Source organism: Peromyscus leucopus, chromosome 14 (genome assembly GCF_004664715.2).
Source record: "Peromyscus leucopus breed LL Stock chromosome 14, UCI_PerLeu_2.1, whole genome shotgun sequence".
In the NCBI taxonomy this organism is placed as follows: domain Eukaryota; kingdom Metazoa; phylum Chordata; class Mammalia; order Rodentia; family Cricetidae; genus Peromyscus; species Peromyscus leucopus.
The window spans coordinates 51,565,446-51,582,312 of NC_051075.1; the positions used below are offsets into that span (position 1 = coordinate 51,565,446).

The window sequence follows — 16,867 nt, forward strand, 5'->3', positions numbered from 1 at the left end:
ACAACAAGCTGCACTTCCTAAACCTCCCAGACAGTTGGGCTATTTTTTGTTTAATTGCTTTTGTTTTTTGGGACAGTGTCTTACTTTTTAGTTCTAACTGGCCTGGAACTCATTATGTAAACCAGGTTCTCCTTGAACTCAGCCAGGAGCCACATGCCTCTTGTCTCCTTGGTGCTAGGATTAAAGATGTGTACCACCATATTTGGCCTAGTTGGTTTTTTAGAAGCCTCCAAATGACACTTCCTTTGTATGATAGAATAGGAAAAGGTGGAATTGGGTTTGGAGGAACTCCACCAGTTCCCAGTTTACCCCATGCCTACTGAGTTTGTCATGAATTCATTGTCAAGTACATTAGATTTCTGCTTTTGTATGTGGAGAAATTGCAAGTTTAAAGTGAAAATAAGCTAATAACAGAAGGACCTTATAAAAAGCAAAATCGTAAACAGTGTTGCAGTGTTCCAAAATTGTGCTGCAAGATTAGCAGGAATAGCCAACAGTGGTGACACACGCCTTTAAATTCTAGCACTGGAGGCAGAGGCAGGCGGATCTCTGTGAGTTCGAGGCCAGCCTGGGCTACAGAGTTCCAGGAAAGGCGCAAAGCTACACAGAAACGCTGTGAAGGAAAAAAAAAAAAACTAAAAAAAAGAATAGCAGGAATAATGAATTTGCTTTCATCTTGGTACTTAGTATAATTGTGATGAAATTTCTAAATTTTTTAATAATCTTATGGTTTCTGTTTTAAACATTTAAGAACTTGTAAACATAAAAGTTTGACATTTTGTTTCCTTTTTAAAGGAAATTGACAATGGAAATTTGTGAAGAATAAGTTTGTATTAATGAAACATACTACATGCTTTAGGAGTTTTAGATTAATTATGTAGGTCCTTTAATAATATGCTATACATTTGTACTTTAAAGTTGGAATTTTTAGCCTAATGTCATAATTGCCAGATAAAATTTATTTGTTTTTCTTTACCATAGGTCCTAGTACCTACTGTGTCCATGGTTGGAAAGCATTTGGGAGCAAGAAAGGATCATCCAGGCTTAAAATTGAAAGAAAATGATGAAAATTGTGGGCCTACTACTACAGTTTTTGTTGGCAACATTTCTGAGAAAGCCTCAGACATGCTTATACGACAGCTCTTAGCTGTAAGTTAAAATGTTTTTCATTTTTTTAAACTTAAAAATTTCAAATTTACAAAAAAAAAAGGGGGGGAAAGACTGAGTAGCTTGTTTTTTTTCCCCCTCAGCATTTTACTATGAAAATATTTCAAATCTGCAAAAAAAAAAAAAAAAAAAAAAAAAGGGCAGAATAGTAAGCACACTTGTATTCTTTGATGCACATTCATCAGTGAACTTAGCATTTTTTGTTTTATTTGTTTTTTGAGCAGGATTTCATTGTATTGTAGCTCTGGCTGTCCTGGAACTTTCTGTAGGCCAGGCTGGCCTCTAACAGAAATCTACCTGCCTCTGCACCCTGAGTGCTAGAATTAAAGGTGTGCACCATCTCATCCCTGAGTCACAGTTCTTTGTTTTTTGTTTTTGTTTTTTTTTGGTTTTGTGGGGACTAGGGATAGGATATAAGATTTTTTTTTTTAAGATTTATTTATTTATTATGTATACAGAAGAGGGTGCCAGATCTCATTACAGATGGTTATGAGCCACCATGTGGGTGCTGGGAATTGAATTCAGGACCTCTGGAAGAGCAGTCAGTGCTCTTAACCTCTGAGCCATCTCTCAAGCTTAGGATATAAGATTTTTTAATGAAGACTGGGGGTAAAGATTCAGTACAGGGGAAGCAGTGCGTTGTCCAAGGGGACCATGATCAGCCATATACAATCCTATAGCACATAAAACAAGCCATAGAATAAATTTAAAAAAAAATATATATATATTCCCCTCCTGTTTCCTTCTGCTAGGAGTCAGTGAGGCTCCTTTTTCTTTTTTCTTCAGGCTTCATGGGTTTTCTTTTGGATTTTTGAGATAGGGTTTCTCTGTGTAGTCCTGGCTGTCCTGGAACTCATTCTGTAGACCAGGCTGGCTTCAAATTTAAGAGATCCATCTGTCTCTGCCTCGTGAGTCCTAGGATTAAAGTGTGACACCACTGCCTGCCTAAGACTTTGGTTTTTTGTTTTTTGTTTTTTTTTTTAAAGCAGTTTGTTAACATGTCTCATGTTTATTGGAGACTTATTAATTTATTTTAACAAGTTTAGTTGTTGGCATGATCTTGCTAAGCTGTTTGTTTTGTGTGGTCCCGTATCCCCCTCCCCCACCATTGATGGTGGTATTATTATTTTAAACTGGATTTCACATTGTGACCCAGGCTGCGTTCAAACTTGTTCTGCCTCGACCTCTTGGATTACAGGTGTGAGTTACCTTACTCTGTAGCTTTAATTGATCTTGTGATCTTGTCTTGAAGCTATTTCATTTTGTTAAGTGATAAATTCTCAACTTTCTTTTTAAGAAATGTGGTTTGGTGTTGAGCTGGAAGAGAGTACAAGGTGCCTCTGGAAAACTTCAAGGTATACATATTTTTCTTATTTGTTGCCCACCACTTTAACCTGTTTGCAGAAGTTACTTTACATGTTTTATTTTAATTTTCTTATATAGAATGTATTAAAAGACAATTGAGAAGGTTTTGGCTAAGATTTGGGGATAGAAGAATCAAAAATTGAAACAAGAGGTAGAAGAGGAAATAATTAAAATTACTCAGTTTTTCTTTTTTCCCCATCCCTTTTTAATATACTCAGCTGAACAAACCCAGTGGTTTCTTTTTTAAAAAGGTTTTATTAAGTGCCTGTATGTTTCGTTTTGGTTTCTGCTTGGAGTTGGAATTATAGCTGGTTTCCAGCTGCCTGACAGGGGTCCTGGGAATCTGCCTTCTTTTCTAAGTGTAGTATGTGTTCTTAATTGCTATGTTCTTTTTCCAGCTCTCCCATTAGTTTCTTACATGTTTAAGGTCCTTTTTGTCTGGAAAAAAAGGCTGTCTGGTCCAGATGGAACGATTAGAGCTCAGGAAGAGAGCAAAGATAAGCATATGACCTCTCATTGATTGACTGATTGAGATTTATTTATTTTTACTTGGTGTATATGAGTGTGTGCCTACATGTATGCTTTGCACCTCTGGTTTCCAGTTCTGCAGAGACCAGCAGAGGGAGTCAGATTTCCTGTTGCAGATGATTATGGGCTGCCATGGGTTTGGTGGGAATGGAACGAACCCTGGTCTCCTGCAATAACAAGTGCTCTTAAATGTGAAGCTATCTCTAGCTGCTTTTTTTTTTTTCTTTCTTCTGTATATGTAGGCATGGTTGGTTTGTTTCTCATGTCTTAATTGCTTTCCAGTTTATTTAGAGTCTCCTGTTGAATTTGGAGCTTGTAGATGCTAGTATGGCTAACAAATTTGGCCAGGAGGATTTCCCCGTGTTTGCCTCTGGAGGGCTGGAATTTTACTAGAGGTTGCCCTGTTACTTCTGCTCTTATGTGGGTACTAGGTATCCTAACTCTGGTCCTCACACTTCTATGGCAAGTGCTTCCCAGCCACAGAGAGCATATTTTGAAAGTAAACTACTTTTCATTCTAGACAGAAATACTGCTTAATTCCCTGCCACTCTTCTCTTGTTGCTATGGATTAAGTCTAGTGCTTCATATAAGCAAACACTAGTATATCTAAGTTATACGTCCTAGGCTTGATTTAGAAATATCTTTATGGGCAGTGGTGGTGCATGCCTTTAATCCCAGCACTGGGGAGGCAGAGACAGGCGGATCTCTATGAGTTTGAGGCCAGCCTGGTCTACAGAGTGAGTTCCAGGAAAGGCGCAAAGCTACACAGAGAAACCCTGTCTCAAAAAAAACAAAAACGGAAAAAAAAAAAACTTTATTATGGATAAATTTATACATATATAAAATTGAGGTGGTATGACAACACCTGTTTGAGGTCAATGGCCTCCTTCACTTTCTTTCTCTCTCTGTCTCTGTCTCTGTGTAGCCCTGGCTATCCTGGAACTCACTCTGTAGCCTGGTCTCAAACTCAGAGATCCACCTCTCCCTCGAAGTTGTGGGATCAAGGGTGTGCTCCACAATGTCCAGCCTTTTCTCTTTCTATATTTGAGTATATATTCTGAAACCTAAAAAAATTTTGTTTTGCTTCTTTTCATTCTGGGAAAAAGAAGGGCTTTAGGGAAAATACTCAAAATAGAATCATAATAGTACCTAAAAATACTGACTGTTTTTTTCTAATGTGTTGTCTGATTAATATTGAAATGTTTGGTTACTTTTATCTAATGTCAAGTTTTAAACGTTTATTTCATTCAGGATATATGTGAGCTTTCTATAGTGAAATTTATTGGGAATTAGAATAATTCTTTTGAAAAGTTATTCTAGTCCTCATTTGCTTCTGCCTTTTGAGTACATAGCTTTGTCCTACCCTACCTAGCAACAGTCTATATGGGTAGAGCTATATCCTCAGTCCTTAGACAGTTTTTTTTTCTTATTTTCTTAAATTTTACTATTATTTAGCTCTTAGTAAATAATGATTTGCTTGATTTTAATTTTTCTTCCTTTCCACTGGTCTTTTTATTTACACACACACAAACACACACACACACACACACACACACACACTGGTCTTTTTATTTACACACACACACACACACACACACACACACACACACACACACTGGTCTTTTTATTTACGCGCGTGCACATTCCTACACACACCTACCTATGTACCTGCCCACCTCCTTCCCTCTTTGGTTTCCAGATGCTATAAGTAAATGGTTATTAGAGGATTAAAGAACAGGATTGGAGTGATGACTGCAGTACCATCATAAGTAATGTCTTTAATCAATTTACTTTGCTGTGTTTTTCACTTTTTATGATTTAATATTTCACAAATTTTTGTTTATTACTAGCTTTTGGATTTTGTGAGTATAAAGAACCTGAGTCTACCCTCCGTGCTCTCAGATTATTGCATGACCTTCAGATTGGAGAGAAGAAACTACTTGTTAAAGTTGATGCAAAGACAAAGGCACAGTTGGATGAATGGAAAGCAAAGAAGAAAGCTTCCAATGGGGTATGCAATCTCTTTTCTAGTCTGGGTGTGCTAGTTCAGTGTGAATACTTCATATTGTAATAAATCTAACATGGGGACTCACAAAGATCATTATTGTAATATGTGCTTATGGCTTATGCAGGAGTGTATTTTTATCGTTTTGTAGATAAGTGTTTTATCTACCCACAGTGGGTGGATGACTGTTGGTTTGCTTGTTCCAGGTTGGGATGAAGGTAGTAAGGGAGGCTGGACAAGGTTAACTTGCCAGAGAAAACACTTGTACAGACTATTCCAATCAGAGCTAATTCATTAAGGCAGCTTTGTAAGTAAGTATAAAATATATTTCAACCTACACAATGTTTATTAGTTACCCTCTCTTTTTAGACGCACACAGATTGGATTCTAAAGTGACTGAAAATAAGTCGTACTACTTAATGTATTGGAGTGACTTTATTTAGGCCGTTTTTTATTTTTCATTTTAATTCTGTTATTTTTAAATGAGGACAAAAGAGGTTTTTGTGTCTTGTGTGATAATGTATCTATTGTCTTCTTCACAAAACAAAACAAATCTTAAGCCTGAGGATATATTGTGTCCATTTTTTTTCTTTTATCTTCCTTTCCACCTCCTACCAAAAAACAAAACAGCCTTTGCTCTCATCAAACTTCCATTATTTTTCAAGATAGATATAGCCTCCTTGTCCCTGTTTATAAGAAGCTTTGTGTTTTACATTTTTCTTTAAAGAAATTTTTTTTTAAACTCAAATTTAAGCTAAGTATAAAAGGATGTAGACATTTTGGTCTTGTGTTCTTGAAGACATTTTTATTTGTGTGACTGAATTTAGTGTTCTGTTCACTCTGTTGTTTTGTTTCAGTGCTGAGGGTTAGAGCCCAGGGCTCCTGTTTGACAGGCAAGCACTCTACCACTGAACTACATCCACATCCCATGAGTATAGCTTTAATTAGAATATTTTTAGTTCATAAAAGCATGATTAAAGCCAGCCGTGATGGTACATCCCAGCACTTGAGAGGTGAAGGCAGTTGGGTCAGGAGTTTAAACTCACCAGTTATTCAGAGAATTTGAGTCCAGTCTGGGTAATATGAGACTATCAAATCAAAAAGGATTATTTTATAAGCACTTCCCCCCCTGCTTAATTCTGGTTTTCTTTGGACTTCTAGTACTTAAATAATTTCACTGACTCATTCTGCGTATATTTGCGATAAAATTATTCTTGCTTGTTTGTCAGATCCAATCTTGGTTTGGATTTCCTTACAAAGTAAAGCCTGTATTTTGCATAATATTCAGGTTTTGTTGCGTATCTCTTGTTTTTTGTTTTGTTTTGTTTTTAGAAATTTATTTTTATGTGTGAGCAAGTGAGTGCGTGTGTTTATGTGCACCACTTGCATGTATTTCCCATGGAAACCAGAAGAGGTTAATTAGTCTCCTAGACTGGAGTTATAAAAAGTTGTGAGCCACCATGTGTGTGCTGAGAACTGAACTGAGAGGTCTTCAAGAGCAGCAAGTGCTTTTAACTGCTGAGTTCTCTCTCCAGGTGCTGTTTTGGCTCCCCCCGCCCCCTCCGAGAGGGTTTCTCTGTGTTGTTTTGGTGTCTGTCCTGGTTCTGCTCTGTAGACCACACTGGCCTTGAACTCAGAGATCTGCCTGGCTATGCCTCCCAAGTGCTGGGGTTTTTTGAGATAGGCTTTCATGTAGCCCAGGGTGACTTCTTAATCTCCGTGTAATATGACCTTGAACTCTACCTCCCCTGTGTGCTGGGATATTATAGTCAGATGTTATTATGCTGTTTATTAGATCTTTAAAAAATTGACTGTATTTATTGATGTGTATAGGTATGTGTGTAGATGTGAATGTGTACATGTGGAAGTCAGTCAGAGGACAACTCATGGAAGTGGGTACCTGGGATCAAACTGAGGTCATAAACCTTTGTGGCAGGTCCCTTCACACTGACTTTTTTGTTGTTGTTACTTTGTTTTTGGTCTTTATTGCCCATTCAAGCACCTGGTTCAAATTTGGTCCATCAAGTTATTCATATAGCTATTGTGTGCTAAAACATTCCTGGAGAGATACACAACACACACACCTACTTACTCCAGAGAGGAAATCCTCGACATACCAAAATATGAGTACTATTGAAGTTCAAGTTGGTGAACCACTGAGTTTTTTGGTTATTTACAGGCAGCCAGTCTGGTCTGTTTTTTGTTGTTTTTGTAGCTTTTCTCTTCTGAGAGACTTCTTTCAGCTCAGCTTTCTTCCATCTGAGAGGGACTCTCAGCTTTTATTGTTTATTCTGGCAGGGGAATCTGATGAGTTTCAGGGACTTCCTGAAGCTGTCTTCAATTGTTAACCTTCCTGCTCAATTTCTCTGTAGGATGGAATGTTTCAATTTGGAAAACATTTTCACACAATAACCTTTATCATTTTTTTTATTTTCTTATCTTTAAATCCTGTCTTCTCATAATCTGCCCCCACACACATGTGGTCTCCAGTATTTACTGTCTAGTCTCTCAGAGCCCATCACATCCTATCTGTCACATTCTGTACTCTTTCCATATCCCTGATTTTCAGCAAAAGGGGAAGTAATTTCACAAACTTTGCTCCTGTAGCCACTCTGTCACCTAGGAAAATGTCTTCTAAATTAATAATGGAATGTATGTTTATTGAATAACAGTGTTGTGGACAACTCTCAGTTTCCTCTGACTCTGATAAATGAAAGATCAAAAAGTAGTTTTATTTGTTTGTTTTGTTTTGTTTGAGACAAGGTTTCTCTGTGTAGCTTTGTGCCTTTCCTGAATCTCTTTCTGTAGCCCAAGGCTGGCCTTGAACTCACAGAGATCCGCTTGGCTCTGCCTCCCGAGTGCTGGGATTAAAGGTGTGCGCCACCACTGCCCAGCTCAGTTTTAATGAGTCAAAGAGAAACAAGAAATTGTATGAAAGGAGTGAAATATTTTTCCTGATTTTGAATTTTAAGAAAATGTTCCTTGTCAACTAACTTGGTTGAAAATACTTGTCTGTAGATTAGTTTTTTTTCCTTCCATTTTTTAAAAGCAGTGTTTAAGTAAAATTGTGTTTCATTCCAGATAACCAGTCTGATCTATCTAGTCCATGCCCTACTTGCTGTTTATGCTGCTCAGCAATAAGTCTGTAGAGATAGATAAACATGCTTGATTGTTTCAAGCTGTATTTGTTAACCATTCATTCAAGAATAAACTGATGGGTTATAGAGATGACTTAAGGGTTACTAACACTGGCAACTTTTGCAGAGAACCCAGGTTCGATTCCCAGCACACACATGGCAGCTCACAAACTGCCTGTAACTCCTGTTCCAGGGAATCTGACACCATCTTCTGGCTTCCCCTCCACAGCAAGTGGTACGAATATTTGCAGGCAAAACATCCGTATACATAAAAGAAGAATGAATTGGTGAGCTGGGCATGCTTGTTGAATGTCTCTAATCCCAACATTTGGGAGAGAGAGGCTATGGTCTGTTTATTAAGTCAGGCCAGCCAGAACTAGCACCTATCTTAGAAAGCAAATCAGAACAAAATAATGACAATGAACTGTTGAGTGGTGGAGTAGAGATAATCTCTGGAAGGCCATACATTACTTACTGTCAGATAAAGTCACTCCAAGTGAACATCTTCACGTAATTGCTTCCCAATTCATCTTGTTCATGTTTACTGAAAGAACTGTGCATTTGGTAGGTTCCCCTCAAAGGGCTTGTTTCATTTCATAGAAGTTAATCTTGAGAATGTCTCTAGGGCCCGGCGTGTGCCTTTAATCCCAGCACTTGGGAGGCAGAGTCAGGCGGATCTCAGTGAGTTCAAGGCCAGCCTGGTATACAGAGCAAGATCCAGGACAGGCTCCAAAGCTACACAGAGAAACCCTGTCTGGAAAAACTAAAAAGAACTTAAGAAAACTAAAAAAAAAAGAATGTCTCTAGATTTGTTATGTCTTTGTTAATATTACTTAGTATGCATTTTGGATTTAGGGGTTGAAGTTTAAGTTGGTAACTCAGTGAGAATTTTGGATCAGATTTGTTAACCTGTCTAATGACCTTTCTAACCCAAATTAACTTCTCTTTCCATATTTTTTCAACATATTTTGTTTAATGATAATTAGTAGTCTGCTAAGAGACCTAGCCTTTCCTTGCTTTCTTTCTAAAGATGTAGATTGAAAGACACTTGGCCATTTGAAAGGTTGAGTTGAATTAGTATATTATAAATCCTTCATGGTTATAATTCTGGCAAATAGCTGTATTGATCTTTAAACTTTCAGTTTGTTGGAATAGTAATTTAGAGTTCGAGTTACTTTTATATTAGCAGGCCTTTGAATTTACATCTCCACTTTTATTCCTATGGTCAGAAACCCATAGAGAATATTCTGAGGGGAAAAAAAAATCAGTGTAGGATTTTATGTTTTTTTTTTTTTCCTGGCTTTTTTTTTAAGGACTCTTTCACTGTATAGCCCTGATTGGCCTAGAACTCACAGATAGCCACGTGCCTCTGCTTCCCAAGTGCTGGGATTAACAGCCTTCAGCACCACACATGGCCCAACAGCATGCTTTCTAATGGAATATTTTGATAGTGTAGAATTAGCTATCAAAGGCTAGGTTTCACGGAGTTGGGTTTGGTGGCTCATAGATGTAATCTCAGTACTTTGGAGGCTGAGACAGTACAGCAAGTCCCAGGCCACTTTGGGCTGCACCTTGGCATTGTGTGACAAAGGTGTAACAAATAACTGTAACAGAACACTCCAAACATGGACTTTGAATGTAAATGTTACCAGACTATTCTCTTCATATAAAACTTTCAGGGAGATGTAGTATATCATTAAGGATTTAGTGACAGGTGTATAAATTTGAAGACCTAATTGTCCTTATTTTACCAATTTAAAATAAGCAGTCACCACAATTAACAGTTTACTATATATTGTTGATAAATAATTTTAATAGTTTAATTACAGTCCTGTGTAAAGCATCTTGTCTTTATCTAAGATGCCATGTAGAAAATTGGCTACAAGAAGATTGGATGAAGAGGCAGGTTTGAGAAAGTAAGAAACTCTTAATAGAATGGGTTTTATCTTTGACATAATTCCTTATATTATCTGTCATAATCTTCTATTCCTTACTGTATGTTCGTAATGTTTGTGAACAAAATTCTGAGTTAAATATTTGTGTTTTATATTTTCAGAGTGTCAAATTGTATTCTGAATAAGAATTTGTTTAAATGTTGATTAATAGAAAGTGTATTGACTGTATATAAATATATTTCTAATGGTAGAAACAACTTAATGGTTGTTGTGAAATAACTGGTAAGTTATGATTGCTGAAGTAACCACAAAGCATGAAGTTCAACTTCAGTAGAGTTGAAATGTGTTGTGACCTAGAGCCTGGCATTTAGGTGAAAGATTATAATTCTTTTTCTATTGATAAGTTGGCAGTTGAATTCAGAATGACATGTAAGGCAAGTCCTGTATCGCTGAGCTATATATATCCCAGGTTCTGCAAGCATGTTGTTGTTGGGTTGTTTTTTTTTAACCCTACAAATGAAAGTATATATTGACCAAGTAAAATTGCTATTTTAGGAAATATTTCTGTCTAATTTTAGTTTAGAAAAATGCCTTTGTACATGCAGTTTTTCATGCTTTTTCCTTCTGTTCTTATTTTTCCCCATGTTTTGAGTAAGAAGTTGAGTTGAAAGTGAGGGAAAATCCAAAATTTTTAGGTCATAGTAGAAATTCTATTTTTAGTTTTAACTAAATTAACTTTATTCTGGAGACTTGAAAGGATGACTAGAAGCAACAAGGTATTTGAAGATTTTTTTCTGGTAGACTGGTTGTCTTTTTGAGATAGGGTCCCCTTATGTTAGGGAAGCTGCACTGGTAGTTACATCCTGCCTGATTTTGTCACCACTCAGCATTGAGTGGAGGTTAAATTCTTAACCTTTAACTTGTGGCCTTTTACAAATTCTTCCTAACTAAATGAGGCTTTTGTGTCCAGTTGGAAGGGAAGATAGGTCTCATGTAATCCCGACTGTCTACAAATTCCACACCATATCTCTGCCTCCCCAATGCGGCAAATACAGGCATCAACCATCATTGGCCAATCAGAAATTTACTCTGAAATGATTATTATTAGAATCTAAATAATATTTTTTTTGAGAAACATTAAACAAGTTGTATGTGTATGGTTGTGATTGATTGTTTTTGTTCAGTTTTTTTTGAGACAGAGTTTCCTTGTGTAGCCTAGCTGTGCTGGAACTGGATTTGTATACAAGGCTGTCCTTGAACTCAGAGGTCCACCTGCCTCTGCCTCCTGAGTCCTGGGATGAAAGGTGTGCGCCACCATTCCTGGCTAGGTTTTGATTGATGATGTATATGAAACTCAGGGAAAGAAGTAAATTACGGTATATAGAGCATGTGGAGACATGGTTTCACTCTGTAGCTCTGGTGTCCTGAACCTATATACAGACAAGTCTGGCTTTGAACTCACAGAGATCTACTGGCCTCTGCATTCTGGGTACTGGGATTAAAAGGAGTGCACCTTCACTCCTGGCCAGGTTTATGTTTTTGCTGCACCATTGGAATTGTAGCAGGTGGGCTGGTGAGGTGGCTGATTAGATAAAGAAGCTTTGCTGCTAGGCCTAACCACCCAATTTTTATTTGTGAGACCAATGTGGTGGAAGTAGAGAGCCAACCTCCAAAGTTGTCCTCTTGACTTCCACATATATGCCATAGCCCACACACATATATACACATAGAAAAAGGGTGGTTTTTTGTTTTTATTTTAAAGTGATTAAACAGTACGTAGAAGCAAATGTGGGGAAAGAAGCCATCATTTTACACCTATCACCTTTCTGATGTTTACATGTTGTACATACAGCTATCTAGTATTTTTTCTTTGTTTAGCTTATTCATATTCTTTGGAATAATTTTTTTTCCTTTCTCTCCAAATTTGTCTTGGTTTTTTAAGAATGCCAGACCAGAAACTGTCACTAATGATGATGAAGAAGCCTTAGATGAAGAAACAAAGAGAAGAGACCAGATGATTAAAGGGGCTATTGAAGTTTTAATACGTGAATACTCCAGTGAGCTAAATGCCCCCTCACAGGAGTCTGACTCTCACCCCAGGAAGAAAAAGAAGGAAAAGAAGGAGGACGTATGTGTTCTGACAACATAGTCTAGTATTTCTAATATTTCCTCTTCTGAAAAAGTACAGTGTTCGTTTAGAAACTCAGGGATTGTTTGTGTCATAAAAAATGCTATAAAATGTATATATTGGTTATTAAGGATAGTGAAAGGTTATCTCTTGGGTTTCTGTGTTTTTGGGGGGGCATTTTAAGTTTTGTCCTTGGCTAGATACAGTTGTATTACTGTTTATTTTTCATTTAGTCCTAAAAGTGGGTCTATTTGTTATGTCTATTGGGAATAATAGCTGCTGGAATTGGTCAGATATTAGGTAAAATAAAATTTTTTCTTCCTTCATTGATGTGGAAGGAGCAAAAGAACTAATTGACAGTGATAGGGTGGATAAATTATAGAAATACCTTCCTTTGGCAAGAATTACAGGCAGAGCTTTTTATATGATAGACAAATTTTATTTTGTGAATTCAAGTACATATCAAGTGGTGAATGTTACTAAGTATGATTGTTTCTTATATCTTAGAGATGTAGAAACAGTCTTGTTACCCACCTCCTACTCCCCAACCGCACCTCCCCCCCTCCTCCGGTTTTTCAAAACAGGGTTTCTCTGTGTAACAGCTGGCTGGCTGTCCTGGAACTTGATCTGTAGATAAGGCTTGGCCTCCCAAGTGCTGGGATTCCAGGCGTGTGCCATCACCACCTTGCCAGTCCTATTACTCTTTTTTTTTTCCCCTCTATTAAACGATTAAGACCCTTTTTCTGGGCTGGAGAGATGGCTCAGAGGTTAAGAGCTCTGACTGCCCTTCCAGAGGTCCTGAGTTCAATTCCCAGCAACCACATGGTGGCTCACAACCGTCTGTAATGAGATCTGGTGCTCTCTTCTGTATACATAATAAATAAATAAATCTTTAAAAAAAAAAAAAAGACCCCTTTTCCCTGTCCACTCCAATATTTGGGTTATTGGAAAAAGGATGTGTTGGGTGATAGAGGGATTTAAAGATAAGGAAATGATTTTTTACTATAATTTGAAATCAAGAAAATATCCCAAGTAATGTATTGTTTCCAGAGTAAATATGGAGTCAGTTGAATTATAGCATAATATGAACTATTTTTAAAAAAATGTTTGTGGGTTTCTCTGCAGATTTTTCGTAGATTTCCAGTGGCCCCATTGATCCCTTACCCACTCATCACCAAGGTTCGTTTGAACTGTAAACTTTAATTCTTTTGTGTGTGTGCTACTAATTACCAGATTTGTGATTTTTATTATTATTATCATATACCTTTACATTAGATTTTACTGTCAAGTTGGTAGTTTTTACTTAGTTGTATTTGTAATACACAAAATACTGAATCATGACATTTTTATGTTAACATATATAAAAATCTATTCATTCCTTTCTGTTTCCTTATTTTTAGGAGGATATAAATGCTATAGAAATGGAAGAAGACAAAAGAGACTTGATATCGCGAGAGATCAGCAAATTCAGAGACACACACAAGGTAGTATTCTTGTATTTTCACTTGATACCAATCTAGACTTTTTACAGAATCCAAAGCAAACAGACAAGAAAATCAACTTTACATTAGAGTATAATTTAATGCCTTTTATAGGCTTAGTTGTGACTGAGGTAGAAACAGAAGAAGACTAGTACCATATTTAAAAGTGGTCATTGCTTAATTTTTTTCAGTCACTGACTACTCTACAGGCATCTCACTTTAATATGAACAGAAATTAATTCATAGATTTCAACATAGTCAGATTAAACTATATTTAGGGGGCAGCAGGATAACATACATACAGTTTATTTTTGTGGGCAGTTCTTTAATCTTAGGAAAACTTTTTTTTTTTTTTTAAAAAAAAGAGAGCTGAGATTAAAATTTAAGATTTATATTTGTGTGGATTTAAGTTTGAGTGGGGGAGATTTTTAAAAGTAGGTCAGTGATTACCAGACTTACCAAATTATAGATGCATGGAAGAACTGTAAATTCCCGTAAAGCTAATCTATTCATTGACCCCCACCATTATGATAGAGATCATATGGTGACTAATGCAAGATGAAACTCAGCTTGGAAAGTAACAAGGAATAGGATGTAAGTATGAGCTTCTGTTTTTTATTATATTTATGGATGCCCCCTCAGAAAAATATGCAAAGGGGCAACTGGCTTGGAAGTTTCTATTTGTGTCTAGTAAATCCCACTCACGAGTTTTGCCTATTTAAAGCTTCTCTCAGTGACAGTGCATTTGTGAATGTTCGCTGGTATTGAAGGTGGTGCTTTCAGATGGTGAAATGCAAAATGCATGAGTTGTATTTTGGTGTTACAGGTAATAACATAATACTGGTTCTGACTAGATTGAGAGATATGTAAGTCAACTCAGTGGTGTTAAGTGTTCATTTCCTCTGCATTGGGTCTTTCTCGTTGCTTTGAAAATCCCAAGTTGAAAATTAATGCTGATGAGTAAATGCTGCTGAACACTTAATGTCCAGATGCCCAACCATAGCTCACATCCAGTGCTTTTTCAGGAATTAACTGTGTCTAAAAGCACAAATGTAACTCCCAGAGTTTTGAGAGTTACAATGGTGGTCTGTGGATTGTCATTGTAGAATACTTCTTTGTATGTTCAGTATTCCAATTCAATGCCGAGTAAGCTTAAAAATGGTATACAGTTGTGTGTGTGGTTTACCCCCCTTCTGTTTTTATTCATTTATTTTGAACCCTGTCATGTTTTTGGTAAATTATGAGGAAACCAAGTTCAGAAAAATTTTAATTCAGAAGATATTACTTCAGCATTTTAAGGGTCTCTCAGGCATTTCATTGCCTTAATATTATTGTACTGAGGGGAATGCTTTGAAAAATCAAAACAAAAAACCAGTTCTCTTTGGGTGGTGTTGGTTAAGGGGGGGGGTATTTGAATTATTAGCAATAACAAATGAGCTCAGTGAACCTTTGCATGTTTTGGTATGAGTTTGTTAAATAACCACAGACTGTCAGGGTATCAGCGTGGCAGGGGGCGTCCATTTACAGCACGGATGAGTCTGAAGAGAGAATAAGGTAAGATTTTTGATTTTTTTTTCCTTTTTCTTCTGTTTTTTTAACCTCTTCCTTTTCTCATTACTTAGTTACTTTTTAATGAATCACTTCATTTCTTTAATCTTTCTTAAATATATGCATATGCTATATATCTGCTTGTTGTGTACATACACATATTGCATATATTAATAACTTAGCATTATTATGGACTAGATTTTCTCACTTGCTTACATAGAACAATTAAGATTTCAGAATGAGTTCTGAAGGAAATTATTTTTACATCAGATAAGGTAGCATAGCAAACAACTGGAGGAAAAAAATTGAGGACTTGTACAAAAGAAATTAAAAATCTGTAAGTATATATTATCTCCGAAATAAATTTCTTAAGTGCATGACACTGAGGTAAGTTTTATATAGTCTAAAGTCATTTTAAAATATAAATTTTAAATTCTATTAGGAATGTTCAGAAACTAGGATTCCCCTGTAGTAGTTTTCTGTTTCTGACCTCTCTCTCTCCATTTCTCCTATCTTTCCTTTCTAATTTCAATGTATTCAGTATTGGCTCTGCCTGTATGCTAACTTAGTTCAGCAACTGAATATATTGATACCTCATACACTAGCTTTTCTTTCATAATCCTCTTATCAGTTCCTTGGGCCATGAGCAAGAGAAAAAGTACCAGGTAAGACTGCTTTTTAAAGTTTTAAATGCTTTACATGACTGAGAAAAAGAAAAATGCACATTTTATTGTTGCAGTTTAAATTTCATTTCCATGAAATTAAACGTGGAACTTCAGGGGTAAATGTGTTTTGTTTACTTGATTGGGGTTTTGTTGTGTTTTCTTTCTTCCCCTTCTTAGCTTGTGTAGAAATCTGTGGTACACTGGTAATCTTTCAGGATTCACACTTGGTCTGACTGTTCATTTGGTTTATTTGTGAACCGTGTACTTGCTCTTCCTCCCAGAAACATAGCTTGTAGGCAAGGTTAATCGAGTGTTGGCGATCCATGTCCTAGCACAACATCTGTAAGTTAACGTAAGATCCTTGCAAGGGTGCATTTATCATTGTAAATATATTTTTTATTGTCTTACAGGCATAATGGTGGGCATAACTATACTGCTTTTAACTTTTAAATTTAAATGTTGCAATTATATACATGTTGCTTAAAGTGAGTGGTTTTCAAAGTTTCTGTATTTGATGGATTATCCATTTTGTAATGGTGGGAATACATATTTCCATAGTTAAGAAAAAAAATCCTGGCTGAATTCAGCTTCTGCTTCTTGTGGAGGGTGGGCAACGTAGAGGGCACAAGATGGCTGTATCGTGAGTTGACTGATTTCCACCTCTGCCTTAAAACCCTCATCTAGTAACTTCAAGTAGTGAGACTTTTCCGTTATAAATAGCATCACTGTTCCGCTGACTTAAAGATACTCATAATGGGCAAAAGTTAAGCTTTAGCTGATTGTCTTTCTAGAAATTATTAGGAATCGCCACATTCTTTGTGGTTATTTCTGATATTACGTAGTCAGTGCTCAGCCACTCATAACACCGTTTTCCCAACCCAAGAGATTCCTGGTTTGTATGGTTTGCACGAAATCTAGCTGCCTGATTCAGTTTATTTTGTCAAATAA

The 16,867-nt window shown here is 36.6% G+C and overlaps 1 protein-coding gene across 4 annotated transcripts in view; it reads left to right on the plus strand.

Moving 5' to 3' along the window:
• Positions 1–16,867, plus strand: part of Rbm25 (RNA binding motif protein 25) — a 45,760-nt gene that overhangs the window by 11,511 nt on the left and 17,382 nt on the right. For all 4 annotated transcript variants that reach the window (XM_028877150.2, XM_037210697.1, XM_028877170.2 and 1 more), the window contains 6 exons: positions 982–1,149; positions 2,465–2,522; positions 4,911–5,071; positions 12,040–12,225; positions 13,351–13,404; positions 13,626–13,709. In XM_028877150.2, coding sequence (XP_028732983.1) covers positions 982–1,149; positions 2,465–2,522; positions 4,911–5,071; positions 12,040–12,225; positions 13,351–13,404; positions 13,626–13,709 — 711 coding nt within the window. The remainder of the gene's footprint in view (positions 1–981; positions 1,150–2,464; positions 2,523–4,910; positions 5,072–12,039; positions 12,226–13,350; positions 13,405–13,625; positions 13,710–16,867) is intronic.